The sequence below is a fragment of the Prionailurus bengalensis genome, chromosome E1, assembly GCF_016509475.1.
Source record: "Prionailurus bengalensis isolate Pbe53 chromosome E1, Fcat_Pben_1.1_paternal_pri, whole genome shotgun sequence".
NCBI classification, from domain to species: Eukaryota; Metazoa; Chordata; class Mammalia; order Carnivora; family Felidae; genus Prionailurus; species Prionailurus bengalensis.
Window position 1 is genome coordinate 30,988,943 of NC_057347.1, and position 16,109 is coordinate 31,005,051.

Sequence of the window (16,109 nt, forward strand, 5' to 3'; positions counted from 1 at the left end):
CTAATGATGAAAAAAATTCAGGTCCTTAGATAACAGTAAAAAGCAGATTACTCTTTTTTTATTTTTTTTTATTTTTTTAACACTTTATTTATTTTTGAGACAGGGAGAGACAGAGCATGAACAGGGGAGGGTCAGAGAGAGGGAGACACAGAATCTGAAACAGGCTCCAGGCTCTGAGCGGTCAGCACAGAGCCCGACGCGGGGCTCGAACTCATGGACCGTGAGATCATGACCTGAGCCGAAGTCAGACGCTTAACTGACTGAGCCACCCAGGCGCCCCAGCAGACTACTCTTCTAAGGACAAAAACAACCAGAAAAGTTACTGGCAATCTTTGCACTAAAATAAGTCCCATCATATATAGAAGATAAACTCTCATATACTATTGGTGGTGGTGTAAATTGGTTCTATTTTAATGCAGGAGAATTTATGAATATTTACCAAAATTAAAATGAACAAATCTTTGATATAGCAATTTACTTTTATGAATGTATTCCCATTATAGTCCTATTGGCATAAGAGTGCATGCATATATGAAGAAAAGGATTTAGTGACTGTAAGGATGTTCACTGTGACATTGTTTGTAATAGAAGACAACTCAGAACAGCTTAAGTGTTCATCAAATAGACTGACGGCTGCAGAAATTATGAGTTATCTGGGTAGTGATATTTTATGCAGACATTCGAAATGGAACAATCTATGCATCGACATGAAAAAAAAATGACCACAATAAATTACGTCAAAAGCAAGCTGCTTAACAGTATGATTAACTTTGAGTAAAAATACTCATCAAAGTATTCGTGATGGCTACTTCTGGAAAGCGAGATGAGTTTTGTTGTTGTTTACTTTATACAATTCCCTACTACTTGATTTTTCAATGGAACTAGATTACTTTTAAAATTCAAAAGTTAAAAACAAGCTGTTGCACTCTGGCCACCTGAGAAGCTTTTTAATTTTTAACCAAGAGTAAGAGGACCCAGGAAATGGTTATTTTGCCCTACTCTGCCTTGGTGCCTCACACTGTGTTTGGCACACCGTTGATGCTCTCTAAGTACTCTCAGAATAAAGGAGTAAGGATGACCGACCCTGGTCACTCTTTCATGAAGTGAGATGGAAGGACGTAAGAACATCAAGGTTTTCTAACCCTAGAATCTGAGCCAGTGGGTCAACAGAGAAGTTTATCACATTAATAGGGTTGATTTATATTAACGAAAAACTGGTTGTATAAACATCAACTCACTAAAAAACAGTCTGATCGTTCTATTTGCATTGGATAAGGATTCTTAATGAGTCTCCACCTATGTTTCTTTGTCTCCTGGGCATTTATTTATCTGTTGGCTTGGAGGTCATAAAGAGGAAGGAATCTCAGACGGAGCTCAACAGTCCAGCCGATTCAGACCCTGAACGTCCTCAGTACCATTCCCATAATAAGGAGCTCAGATTGAACACTTCCTGGGTCAGTGCTTTCACTTCCCACAGGGTAATTCTTTCCTGATGAGCCCCAACTATCAGACAGTTCCTTGTTGCACTGAACTGGAATCTGCTCCTTTGAAAAACTGACTCACAGACCCTACCTCTACCCCCAGTGTCACATACAATGGATCTAAACAGCTCTGCAGAGTGGTTTAAGAGAGTGGCTGTGCCAGATCTGCCTTGGACCCTGGCTTCCACATGTAGGTGTTGTGTGACCCCCTAGGCAAAGGCTGGCAACTCTCTCTAACCTTCAATCTCTTCTTTACAAAATGGGGATTATAGTTTCTTCCTCACGGGGTTGTTTTAGGAAGATAATGAAATAATCTATGCAAACTACCCATCACAATGTGTAGTACAAAATGCTCAACAAATAATATCCTTACAATTTCCAAAGACCTTTACCATGAGGTATTCCATGAGGAAGCAAGGAAGAAAGTGGCACAAACCAGCAAAGTTAACATATAAGGTGTCTGTCGGTAAAATGCATGCCTGAGGACCTTGATCTCAAGTGACTCCTCTGTGTTTTCTTCACTTAGGAACAAATTAGAAAAAACACTCCCAGTAGGGGGAGGGAAATTTCATACCATTAATTTAGCAACAAAAAGTCTGTACTTTGACAATTATAGACACTAACTTTTAATAAAAGTAACTTCAGGTGTTTGAGAATATCACTCACCTCTGGGGGACACAAGGAAAGAGCTCCCTCGAGGGCTTCTCTCAAAACTTGTCTCCCTGAAGCTTGCTCATATTCACACAGCTGTCAGGAGAAGCATGAGCCTTCTTCAGCCATTCTGAAACTTTTCTTGGGGCTAATGACTACCTATCCACCTGGATTTGACTTTATGTTATTATTCAAGACGTAAATTATAAATCCTATATATATTCACAATGTAGACCTATATTTACAACATACATCTATCTATATTACGCGCCGTATGAAATTTAGTAGAGTAGGAGGCTTTAGGATCTAGGTCCTGTCTTGACCTGGCCACTGACTCACTGTGTGAACTCTTAGGATCTCAATTTACTTATCTATACAATGGCTACAATTGAGGAATCTTATGCTATCTTCTAAGGATCTGAAGGTTTGCACAGCCATGCTGGGGGCTGCTTTAATTGGGCTACAGGCTACTCTCATTTCAAGCAGAGTAACAACATTAAAAAAAAAAAAAAAAAACAAAAAAAAAAACCTGTTACATATCTTGGGATTCTGCTTGAAAGCCCATTTGAAAAATGAGTCTTTTTCACCAAAAGATGTTTGGAAAAAAAAAAATAAATAAATCTCCAAATCACATGATCCCCAAGGCTGGGTTCCTTTTTCCTGTTTGTATTTCAGAGGTGGAGAGGGAATGAGGAGGAAGGGGTTGGGAAGAAGAGGCCACTGTGACAAACAGTAATTTCTCAGTCTTACCAGGCATGGTTAAGAACAGGGTATTCTGGGGCGCCTGGGTGGCGCAGTCGGTTGGGCGTCCGACTTCAGCCAGGTCACGACCTCGCGATCCGTGAGTTCGAGCCCCGCGTCGGGCTCTGGGCTGATGGCTCAGAGCCTGGAGCCTGTTTCCGATTCTGTGTCTCCCTCTCTCTCTTCCCTCCCCCGTTCATGCTCTGTCTCTCTCTGTCCCAAAAATAAATAAACGTTGAAAAAAAAAAATTAAAAAAAAAAAAAAGAACAGGGTATTCTGATCACTTAATGATTCTTACTCACTTTCTTCCTAAGTATATTACCTAACGGTATCAGGACATTGGATATGAACAAATCCCTTTTTATCATTCAGTTGGTACCTAACACCCGGGACATTTAAAATGACTTTGTCCTCACTCTGCCCCAATTCCTAGCCCCAGGTTTAAATCACTAAAAAGAAAATCTTTAGCACTCCAAGTCAATGGCTCAGTCCTTCCAGGAGCTGTCTTGTGGCATCCTTACAACAAAATAACAGAAGATGGAAAGTGTAATCAGTTTGGGAGGTGACATCAGCAGTCATGAGGTCAGTCTTGAACTCACAGCAGGAGAGTTCGTGGATGTGTCCAGATAGCAGAGGAGATTCCGGGTGCCCCACTTCTCATTAACTCCCTGCAAATGTTCCCTCTGGCAGGGCAGACCCCTGATGTAAACCAGTCCCTTTACTTTAGAAAAATGTGAGCTGCTGAAAGAAGCCTGTTGAAAGGGCATCACAGAGCTGCACCCTGACTTGGTGAATATTTGGGGGTATGGGAGGTGGAAGGGTTTATAGGAGAATAGTGGGGTTATGTGGGGGCAACATCCAACTGAAGAGGTACCTCTTGAATCTCTGTGGCCACTGGAGTGCACAGCTGTGGAGCTCAGCTGTATCAACAGAGTCACTGTGGCCTGCGTGTTGGGCTGTGACCTCCCTCTGCAGGGACAGCGGGGTGCAGCAGAAAAGGGGTTCGACGTGGAATCAGAAGACTCAGGTGTGAATCTCAGCTCCAGGACAAGGTGCTTCATTTCTCTGAACCACTATTTCCCTAAATGAAAAACAAGAATAAAAATACCCACTGGATCTGCCTTATGGGCATGTTGAACAAAACAGGGTCTGAAGAGCATTTCGTAAGTTGGAGAGCCCCACAAATACGTAAACTGCATTCAGTAGCCAATGAGATAGTTGTCCAAATGTGATCCTTAAGAAACCCCCAAAAGCTTGCTCAGAGCACTTTCCCAAGATACTAATATAAAAGGTTAGTCACATCAAATAAATGAAGTGCTTCACTGTGTTCACATAATTTTCCGGTAAGTCTTAATTAAGAAAACCTGTTGTATCGGATACTCTATAAAGAACTATATATAAAATTACAAATCAAGTTGTATATGAAAAATTATACATATGATAAAATCTATATATGATTTCAAAAAATACAACTAGATTATTCTTAAAGGACTACTGTAGTGGCAACTGATCTTATAAGTGTACACACTTATATCAAAAAGTTTTACCATACCATATGCTCTCACTCATATGTAGAATTTAAGAAACAAACCAAACAAACAAAGAAAAAAAGAGACAAACAAAAAAGCAGACTCTTAAATACAGAGAACAAGATGGTAGTTGCTGGGGGGAGGCGGGTAGGAGAATGGATGAAATAAAAGGGATTAAAGAGTACAGTTATCATGATGAGCACGGAGTAACGCACAGAATTACTGAATCACTATACTGTACACTTGAAACTGATAGAACACTATATGTGAATTACACTTCAATTAAATAAAAAAAATGCTCATCACAGTCAAAAAAAAAAAAAAAGTCTTACAAAAGTAGACTAAACCCAGAGTCTCCATTTTAGAACTTCAATAAGTAGTGTGTGCTTTACTACTCCCATTTTAGACCATTGCATGTTGGAGTCATCCATGTAGATTGAGAAGTTAGAGACCTTGGAGCTCTGCTTCCTACAGAAGACCATCAACTCTTCGATCAGGAAGTTCTCTGGAACAGTCCTCTTCATTTTCCTCTGAGCAAGACAGGTTCAGTGCATTCATCACGGGATGGATCCAGGATGTCGTCTGTGTTACGTGACTTGAGAAGAACAAGGAATGCAATTACAATCTGAAAGATTGTCCTTCTACCCATCCATGCAAGTACTGATCCCAGTGACACCGCGTCCACCCTACTGCAGCCCCTGGTCATGGGAAGCAATTGCAACTCGATCCAATCATTTTGAAAAGTCTTGGATATGTTTTAAGGTTCAACAAAACCTATTTGTTTCTTTATTCTTTGGTAGAAAGGAATGTAGGAGAATGCATCATCTTTGACAACTTGTTCTCCCTTACCCGACATTCAGTCAGCAAAACCTGGGATTCTCTTGCTGAAGCATCTGTGGAATCTTTTACTCCCCCACTCTTCCAGGGCTATACTCTGGGTCACTGAAACAGCTTGTCTCTCTGCCTCTGTTTCTACTTCTTTTCTAATTCAATCTCTTCTAGCCAAGAGATTTTTCTAAATGACAAATCTTACGCTGTTGCTTACCTGCTAAAAATTCAGTGCCAACCAATGCCTTCTGGATCAAATACCTACTCCATGGTATGAAATACCTTGATTTTTTTTTTTTTTTACCTGCTTCAATAATACTTTTTTTTTTTTCTGCTACAGTCTTCCTCCCTCCCATCTTGTTTATCTAGTTAACTTAGACTAATTCTAAAGAACCAAATTTTCCTAGGGGCACCTGGGTGGTTCAGTTGGTTGGACATCTGACTTCAGCTCAGGTCATGATCTCACAGTTCATGGATTTAAGTCCCACACTGGGCTCTGTGCTGACAGCTCAGAGCCTGGAGCCCGCTTTGAATTCTTTGTCTCCCTCTCTCTCTGCCCCTCCCCTGCTTGCACTGTGTCTCTTTCTCTCTCTCTCAAAAATAAACGAATAGACTCAAAAAAAAACAACAAAAAAACCCAAATCTCCCTCAAAATTCCTCCAATCTGTGTTCCTGATCTTATCTCTTATTACACTGTATTTTAAGTGTCTGTTTATTTTCAGGCCTTCTTACTGCATATGAAGTTCCATCAGGGCAGGAGCTATGTTTCCTATGCCTGAATTTATATGGTGCCTAACACGTGCTCAGAATGAATGACTAGGCATTTCAGGGAAGAACACAAGCAGAAGTTAGGAAGGATGTACAACAGGTACAGGGCATGTTCAGGGAGTGGTGAAACAACATTACAAAGTGTGTCTCTACCTGCTGGATGGTATTTCTCAGACCTGGTTTCCAACCCTCAGCCTCTGGCTGAATGAATCTCCTGTATCCACCACTATCTGCCCAGCTCCTGAGTGTGAACAGGCAGCTTCTGGAATTAGGATGATCTGTTTCTTCCTCCTGGACACTCTTTCTACCACTGGCTTACCCTACTGCCCTCATCCATTTAGATCAGTCTCCCCCGACTGCTATCTCACCCAAACTCAACCTCGGAAGCAGTACCACGTCTTAGATCAAGTCCATCTTAGGGCTGGCACTTAAAATGATCAAATAAGATGGGGGGGGGGTGTCTAAAAATATATTCTACATGACAAAATAGCATTTCCAAGGTATGTTAAAAGGGTTTTTAATTACTGTTACGTGAAGAAGATAATTCCATGGTCAAATAAGTTTGAGATACACTAGGTTAAACAGAGCTAAAGTTTCTTAACTGAAGGGCTTCCCTAAACCTTAAATATATTAACATGTTCTATGCCTCTCCAACAGTATGTGGTATTACTCAAGCTAACATGCCCCTGTTAGCACATGTGGGACCAGTGTTCCATAGAGCATAATTTGAGAACTATCACATAAATGCACGGACTTTATTGGCTGATGACGGCAATAACTGAAAATGTTGGACTTACTACAAACAGGCAGTTTCATCGTCAGTGATGTTTTTGACCCTAAGTCCTAAATTCTCTGCATATATCCCAAAACAAATTGTTCAACTCCTCAGTTTGAATATTAAAATTCACTTTTCCACGGAAGATCGCTGGTAGTTTCATGATGGCGTAAACAAATTTAAGTCGCTTTGAGAATCAAGGTGAAGGTGGCAAGGCCCAAACATCTTCATCATTTCAAAAGCTCAGAGTGTGGTTAAGTGGTACAAAGACTCATTATTCTCTTGACAGTAATCCACATCACTGTTATCTCTTTAAAACGGTTTAATGGAATTTCTTATTATAGTGACTAAACTTACTGAAGCATTAGATTATGCACAGGTTAACTTCATTTCCAGGCCTTTGGGGTTGGGGGAAGCTGCAAGTCTGCCCAAGTTGAAAGTGGCTTTAAAGAAATACTAATGAGTGTAACATAAGAGGGCCAGGATGCCGCCACAAGGTAAAATGAGGACACGCCATTCTGTAAAAAGCACCTGTTTAAAACTAAAAGGAAAAACTTGATGAGACAATTTTGCTAATTTTAAAAATCTTGGTATATTTACTTTGATGTGATGATGCACATTTGTAATATGTTAGTCTCAAGAAGAGACTAAATTATTATAAATCCTCCCTCCCCAGTAATGTCCCGTAATTAGGAAGTGTGGGAAGGAGGGAAAACAGGAACAACCACCTGAGGAATGACTTCAGGTGCACACTCTCCTATTAAACTTTCTGAAAAATAATATTCTCATGCTTCAACATTATAACTACCTGTAAATGGACATTCCATTAAACTTATCACTTAGATGAAGCAAAGGCAAAATGTCTAAGGAAAAAAATGTAGTTATAGACTCTGAACGATGACTATTAGAAAGTTCCCCTAGAAAGTGATCTTTGCCAGGCAACTTCATCGGGCACTTTTACACGAACAAGTCTACATCTGAACTTTTTTCAAATCCAAAAGTAACATCCTAAAATACTAACTGATTTAAGCTTAGGTTCACAATACACTTCTCCATATATGTTTAAAAAAACACACACCCAAACACCAAACATGCAATTACAAAGGGTACTCACTGGAAAAAAACAAAACAGCCAACAAAGGGATAAGGTTTCTATACTTCAAGTACACCTAGGCCTTGTGTACAAACATTCAGACTAGTGCTTCTAAAACTCAGGTAATGCAATAAAGTGCAAAGAGTTGATATTCAATAAAAGATCATGGCTAGTTTTGTTTTGTTTTTTGATAATTAGAACTTTGTGATTATTGCAAGAAAAACTTGGAACTCTTCCTATAATGCTGGAACGGGGCCATCTGTGTATATACCATTCAATTTTATGTCCTAGTGAGCATAGTGACTAAAGAGCTTTGACATAATCAGTATGAAGAGATAATCCCAGATTTACTGGCTTGGAGAACATTCTAGTATTAGAGATATTTCCTCTCTGATTTGTGTGCTTGGTAATTCAACTGAGAAGAGACAGACCAAATCAGCCCTGTTGAGTCTGTTTAATTAATAAAGACCCCATGGTTCATACAGTGAGATGCTGCTACTTAGTATGAAAAATTTAAAGGTCTGGAGAATAAATGAGGCTGACTATGGAACGTAAAAATCTTCCATTTGAACACACACTACCTCTGGCAAATGTTCCTGCAGGGAGTGCATCTGACCTGATTTGGGGAGCAATCAACAGCAGTTCAGATATATCGGAAAATCCAAAAAGCATAATACCACTTGCCTCTGAGTGATTGCCAAATTTGTTGGTGGAAAACAGGAATATTTGATCTAGGAAGATGACAGTGTTGTGGGGTTTTATTTTTGTTTTATAATATTAGTAAATTGAAAGACATATTTTAGAACTTATAAAAAAAACCTAAGAGAACATGCTTTATTTTATTGGCAAAGAAATGTAAGTGAATTATTTAAATCCCATTATAATTACCCTCCTTATGTTTCTTACCTCCTAGCATGCAAAATGCTTTCTTTCAAAATAAAAATTTAGGACAGTCTTTAAGAGAAAAGTGGTTTAAAGACAAGAAGTGCGCTAGTTTTGAAGAAATTCATTCTTAATAACCGTCTGTGATGATAAAAAGGTTCTTTTGTTAAACTCCATTGTAAATGGCACTATTTATATATTGCTATGAATTTAGCAACACTGCATGTATAATTTTATCATGTTTAAGATAAGGCTGCAAAATAATGAGCCAAAGTAATTAACTTGCAATGTCCTTTTTTGGGGGGTGGGGGGATAATCCTATTCATATAATATTCATATGAATGAGAAAATAAAGACAAATAAGTAAATATATGTTCATTCAACCTGTTTCTGGTACCAGTATCTTGGAATCACTGGAAAATTTTACAACTGGCCATAAACTGCAAGTAGTAATAATAATAAAAGACTTATACTTAAAAAATAATCCCAATTGAAAACAAATGGGAAGGTAAGAACAGAAAGTGATCCATGTCAGGACGCTTGGGTAGCTCAGTTGGTTGAGTGCCTGACTCTTGATTTCAGCTCAAGTCATGATTTGATACCAGGTTTATGGGACTGAGCCTCGTGTGGGGCTCTGTGTTGAGCATGAAGCCTGCTTAAGATTCTCTTTCTCTCTCCCTCCGCCCCCTCCCCTGCTCATGCACTCTAAAGTTGAGACAGAGAGAGAGAGAGAGAGAGAGAGAGAGAGAGAGAGAGAGAAAGTGAACTATGTCAATAAAATAATTAAAAAGTCACCAAACCTTGGTGAGGCAGCACATAACCTCGTCAGACACTGGTTACGAGAATGACTAGGAATCAGTGATATGAAGTAATCCATTCTCAAACATGTTTAAGAGAAAATTATAAGTTGTTTGTTCCTAGTGACATATAAGGAGTTCTCTCTTACATAATTTTGGAAATACAGCCCTAAAATCAAATAGGATATTTCTCATTAATTAACTTTTTAAATATCACAGAACACTTCCAGCACTTTTTAATTGAGTATTTGGAAATCCAGTGGGGGTCTGATCAAATATTAGCAGGATCTCATCCAAATCTTTACAGTCTTCAGGACAGATTTTATTTTTGTTTCCTATTTATGGCAATTTATATAAAAAATACATCAAATATCTTTTGAAAATTTAAAAATCCAATTAATTAAAAAACCTCTGGGGCATGTAGATAGCACAGTCAATTGAGCATCCGACTCTTGATTCCAGCTCAGGTCATGATCCCAGGGTTGTGTGACTGAGCCCCATGTCAGGCTCCACACTGAGCGTGGAGCCTGTTTAAGATTCTCTCTCCTCTCCTCTCCTCTCCTCTCCTCTCCTCTCCTCTCCTCTCCTCTCCTCTCCTCTCCTCTCCTCTCCTCTCCTCTCCTCTCCTATCTCTCTCTCTCTCTCTCTCTCTCCTTCTGCCCCTCCCCCTGCTTGCACACATACCTACTCTCTCTCTCCCTCTCTGCCCCTAGCTCCCCCCACTCACACCTCTCTAAAATAAAAAAAAATAAAAACCAAAACAAAACAAAAAACTGTTTACACCTCAGATACCACATTATTATTATTCTGATAAGAATCTAAAGCTATAACATATTACTTATGCATAATATTGGAAAAAACTGCTGTTACTAGACTTGGAAAAGATGAACACTGAAAATTCCTGAGAAAAATGTGAAAAGTATAAATTATATTTTTAAAATCATATACACAGGCTTAGATTGCTGTCATTTACTGTATAGAGCCCAAACACTCAAGGTCCAAAGCTGATACATGTTTCCAAAAACTGTTCTACAGTCACAGATTACAGCTTTGGGCAACTCTAAAAGATTGATGCTGTTTTTCATTGTGATAGGATTAAAAAGTACAGAAGGCCTCAAAGAACACATCCTACTGACACTGGTACTTATATACTGGACAATTAGATACTAATAAATAATCACAGAAATTTTGAGTTTGTAGATCTACACATTCTCATGGACCCTCTGGCAGTGTTCATCAAACTTTATGTTTTCCTTCCCTATCACAGAGTTGTTACCAGGAGGCAGCTGCCCAGGCAGCAACTACCTGTTTCAGCTACCCTTACATCCTAGTGTGAGCATGTGACTAGTTCCTGCCAATGGAGGATGAGAGAAATGTTTATCTCTTGTGGGCCAGGTTTTTAAGAAACTAGAGTGCCTTCTCTATTCTCTACTCTGACTCCTCATCCACTAACTGAACACAGAGGACTCTGAGGACCTAGGAGATGTGGAGCCATGAGCTAGAAGGAGCTGGCATACCAAAATCACCAGCCAAAGAAAAAAAAGCCATTCAACAGCCAGGAAGCTCTGCACTGACTGGTATGAGCATTAAGCTACTGAAAGGTGGCGGTTTGTGACTGCAGTTGGTGTCATTCTAAATGACACTTAAAATACTCTCAAGAGAGTATCTCAAGATGAGGCCATGACTATTACTTCCCCAGTAAACACATGTTCAACTTCTACAAACTGAAGAGGTTGGCCTTCTAAAATATAGAAGACAGGCAATAAATATATTTTTCATGCTATTTTAAATATATCACTAATAAAAAGACTGCCAGAATACAGATTAAGAACTGAATTTAATTAGAAACAAGTTTGCAAGACCACTGCCAAAGTTTCCTTCCACTTTAAATTCTCACTTATGAGTCCAGATACATGAAATATAGAAACTACTTTAATTTTTAATGTTTAGGTATTTCACTTTATTTATCCAATAAGTTTAATACACATCTGATTAAGTATGTGTTCCTCCACTATCAAGTTTGAAACCTTAAAAACACTAAAATTATTTGAAACATAAAATTTAAACTAATTTTATACTTATTCTAATAATATTTTTCTATTTACCAAAGTTAAATAGACACTAAAAATATATCAATATGAGTGTACATATTTTACTACAGAAGAACTGAACATTCTAAAAATCACAAAACTGGATGGGACTTTGAGAATTTCCCATCTCTAAAGTCTTAAAGTGTTCTATCAGTATTAAAGACTCCATAATGTGTAAGTGTAAAAGCCACTTGAGAGTGAATTCTGTAAAGTAGAAACCCTCAATTATAGGAAAAAATTATGAGATAAATACCAAACACGTCATCAACCTTTACACTTCTCTCATCAACTTTACAATACTATTTCTTTTTTTTTTTTTTTAATGTTTATTTACTTTTTGAGAGACAGAGAAAGAGACAGAGCGCAAGTAGGGGAGGGGAAGAGAGCAAGGGAGACACAGAATCTGAAGCAGGCTCCACGCTCTAAGCTGTCAGTACAGAGCCCAACACAGGGCTTGAACCCACTAACTGCGAGATCGTGACCCGAACCGAAGTCGGATGCTTAACCGACTGAGCCTCCCACGTGCCCCAATACTATTTCTAATGGCGCCATCTTGGACTTGTGAATCAATGGACTTATCTGTCTTTTAGAACCTTAGTTTATTTTGAAGCAGAGGAAAAAGTTATACTTATCACCTTCATTTTATATATAGGAAACTAATACCGAGAGAGGTGAAATAACTTACTTTAGGTCATAAAACTGGAACGTGTTTGAGCCAGGACCTAGACCCAAATCTAACTTCTGAGAATTTAGCCATTATGTTAAATTCTCTCTCTGAGGCTGTGTTATCTGGGTTGGTTTCAACAACAATATGTATGGTGGTTCTGGGATGGATTAAATGACCACCTGAAAAGTGCTTTTCAGTTTTACAAGATGAGATAAAGATGTGTTGACTGATCGCAGATCATACGTTTAAAGCATTTCTTAAAGCACTTGCCACAAAACTCATATTTTAATTGAGTAAGTATGAATAAAAAGTACTTGCATGAAGCCTGCTTCTCCAGAAGTCTCCTATGCTTTTCACATTGTGAAATGAATTCTTAATATATCTGTCTTTGTCCACCAGGCTGTTAACTTCCAGAGGGCAGAGAAGTATTGCACGCATCTTTACAGCCTCGGTGTCAGGCTCACAGAAAATGAGGGTCAATAAATGTTTGATGCATAGATCCACCAGGCATTTCGCTGATATTATTATACCAAAAATAAAAAAATGCTCAAAAGTGGTAGACTAGCGTATTTATAATTGAGGATCAGATAAAGCAATCTTCAGATGTGAAAATGCAGTAGCTTCACCCGGAATGATTCAGAAATATGTTATCAGGAAAGAGTTCAAATTATATAAATAGCCTAAAAGTTACCAAATAACCAGGACCACTAACCCTCTTCACCCATATTCTAATATCCAAGTAACTTGAAAAGGTCTATTCATATACTTGGTAGTAGGTAAAAATTGAACCACTATGATGATTCAAACAATTTTGACTAGAGTTTACTTGCTAAATAGCCAGAGTTGTATGTAAACTTACTCAAATCCCAGGATTTAAGTTATAATTATTTACATCAAACAAACACTATAGTTCGCTAAACAAATCTTGTGTTAGTAACACTGGTAGAGCATAAAATGCTACCAAAGACAAACATAATGGTAAGTAGTCTAGCTAAGAGCTCACCCTACCCCTCAATTCTCTAACCTTTACTGAAGTGATTTTACTACACTGGAATTTTCAGTCTCTGAAGTAATTCAGGATGTAGCCAAAGCCACGTTTCTAGGTATCTAATATCCAACAAAAGGATGGAGACTTTTCATAAAGGGGCCTGGTTAACGCTAAGTAACAAAGTTTAGGTGAGATCTAAGAAGATCCTTCAACCCTTTCAATATCCTGGATCATTCTTTTGATATAGATGTTTAGATATGTGGCGGCTGGATAAGACTTTACATCAGATTAGCATTTTGTACTTTACGATGTTCTTTGATAATGATTTCCCAATTTGCTTTTCGTACAAATCTCATTAACCTAACTTTTCGCTACAACTTTTACAATTGCAGAAACGGAGGCTAAGGTAGTTCAAGCATCCTGTCCACATTCACACGGTAGCAGAACTAGGGTGTAGATGTAGACCATGGCCACTGTTCTTTCATATAGACTATGCAGACCTCATTTGAAATTCCAGATCGCCCATGTGCTAACTGGGTTGACTGTGTGTCTCTGGGACACTTACTTAAACTCTGTGTCTCAGTTCCCTAATATAGAAAACATGCCACACCTGCCTCAATAGTGTTAAGAGATAACATGAATACATCCTCTAGATCCATGCCTGGACACATTCTAGGTCCCTTATAACCATCACCCTGTCCCCTCTATCTCTGACTCCCTGTATTTGTTTTATATTGGTGCAGTAACAGATTCCCACAGATTTAGTGGCTGTAAACAACACAAAGTCACTGGCTTACAGTTCTGTAGCACAGAAGTCCAACAGGGTGCTTGCTGGGCTAAAATCAAGGTGCTGGCAAGTCTGCATTCCTTTCTGGAGGCTCTAGTGGGGACTCTGTTTCCTTGCTTTTCCAGCTCAAAGGCCATCCACGTTCTGGTATTCCTAGCCCCCATCTTCAAAGCCAGCAACATAGCCTATCTGTCCCTGCTTCCACTGTCAACATCTCTTTCTCTGACCCTCTTCTTCTGCCTCCCTTTTCCACTGTTAAGGCCTCATGTGATTATATTGGACCCACCTGGATAATCCAGGCTAGTCCCCCTATTTTAGGATCAGCTAGTAGCAGCCTTAATTCCACCTGCAACCTTTATGCCCCTTTAGCCCGTAACCTAATGTATTCAAAGTTTGTGGAGATTAACACGTAGACACCACTGGGAGCCATTATTCTCCCTACCACACTCTCCCTCCCCTTAACTGCTTCATCCATGAAGATTAAGGCACAAGAGAAAAGGCACCGGTTTGGATTAATTTTTGCAATTTGCCTAAAACTTGGTAAATGTATAGGAAGATTATATACTACATTGTAATGGAGATTATTGGATGAAGAAAAAGAAGGTGCTGGAGATCTTATGAAAAGTAATTTAAGAAAGAATCAGCTGTGGTGAACTGAATTGTGCTCCCTACCCCCTCCAATTCATATATTGAAGCCCTAATCCATAATGTGGCTGTATTTGGAGACAGAGCCTTTGGGGAGGTAAAGTTAGATGAGGTCATGGAGGTGGGGCCCTGGGTCCAATGGGACTAGTATCCTTGTAAGAAGAGGTAGAGACACCAGAGCTCGATCTCTGTGCACACAGACAAGAGGCCATGTGAGGACACAGTGAGACGGTAGCTGTCCATATCCCAGGAAGAAAGGCCTCACCAGAAATCAATCCTGATGGCATCCTGACCTTGGACTTCTGGCCTCCAAAACTATGAGAAAATAAATTTCTGTTATTTAAGCCAGTCAGTCATGGCAGTCCTAGCAGACTAATACAGCAACCAAATTTGGAAGGGAAAGTGTTTGACATAAAAGTTAGTATTTGTTAATAAATTTAAAATAAAGGGTACTGGAGGCAAAGAGAATTCCACATCTGGCTAAATAAAAGTATAACCCCCAGAGAGGTGATGCATTTCCAAAGTACTTCTTGGAATCCCAGAGGATTTGCTTACAGTATCCCAATGAAATGCTAAAAAACATGCTTTATGCCTCAGTTATACCTGTCATTGGTCAAATGGGGGGAAAGAGTTTGATGCTGGCTGTCTAGATCTGGATGTTTTATTCATGTCCATGGGCTTTGCCATTCTGTATAACCTAAGCCAGCTGGCTGGCCTTTCATTTAAATGACAGTTGCTCATACAGCACTTCATATTGCTACACCCCTTCGTAGATATTTATAGAAAATCTAGAGCTAGCTGTCTCCTCCAGCTCCTGAGCAATGCAACCTCTCGGCTCCTGTCACAGGGCTTATGACTGGATGGAGAGTGGCATAGGTGCAGGTTTTGGTTAGTGGTTTCTATTTGCAGCTGTGCAAAATAAAGCTGAGCTGTCATTTAAAGCCCCTCCATTGCCAAATAGCAATACTATAAAATAAAGGAAGGGAGGGAGAACTAAGTTCTGTTAAGTGCTCACCATGTGCCAGGTATTTTGTCAGGGGCTTTACCTCCCTTATTTATTCAATTCTCAAAACAATCCAAGGAGACATAAACTATTAGCCTTGATTCGTTTGTTTCTGAGAGAGAGAGAGAGAGAGAGAGAGAGAGAGAGAGAGAGAGAGAGAGAGAGAGAGAGAGAATGCAAGTGGGGGAGGGGCAGAGAGAGAGGGAGACACAGAATCTGAAGCAGGCTCCAGGCTGTCAGCACAGAGCCTGATGTGGGGCTCGAACCCCACATGAACTGCAAGATCATGACCCGAGTCGAAGCTGGATGCTTAACTGACTGAGCCACCCAGGTGCGCCAACTATCATCCTTGTTTTTGAATGAGTAAAGGGAGTGCAGACAGC

At 39.4% G+C, this 16,109-nt stretch overlaps 1 protein-coding gene across 1 annotated transcript in view; it reads right to left on the reverse strand.

Annotated features, from left to right (window-relative positions):
• Positions 1-4,207: 4,207 nt before the first annotated feature.
• STXBP4 (syntaxin binding protein 4) overlaps positions 4,208-16,109 on the reverse strand; it is a 166,211-nt gene continuing 154,309 nt past the window's right edge. The window contains exon 19 of the mRNA XM_043584020.1: positions 4,208-4,998. Coding sequence (XP_043439955.1) covers positions 4,872-4,998 — 127 coding nt within the window. The 3' untranslated portion in view covers positions 4,208-4,871. The remainder of the gene's footprint in view (positions 4,999-16,109) is intronic.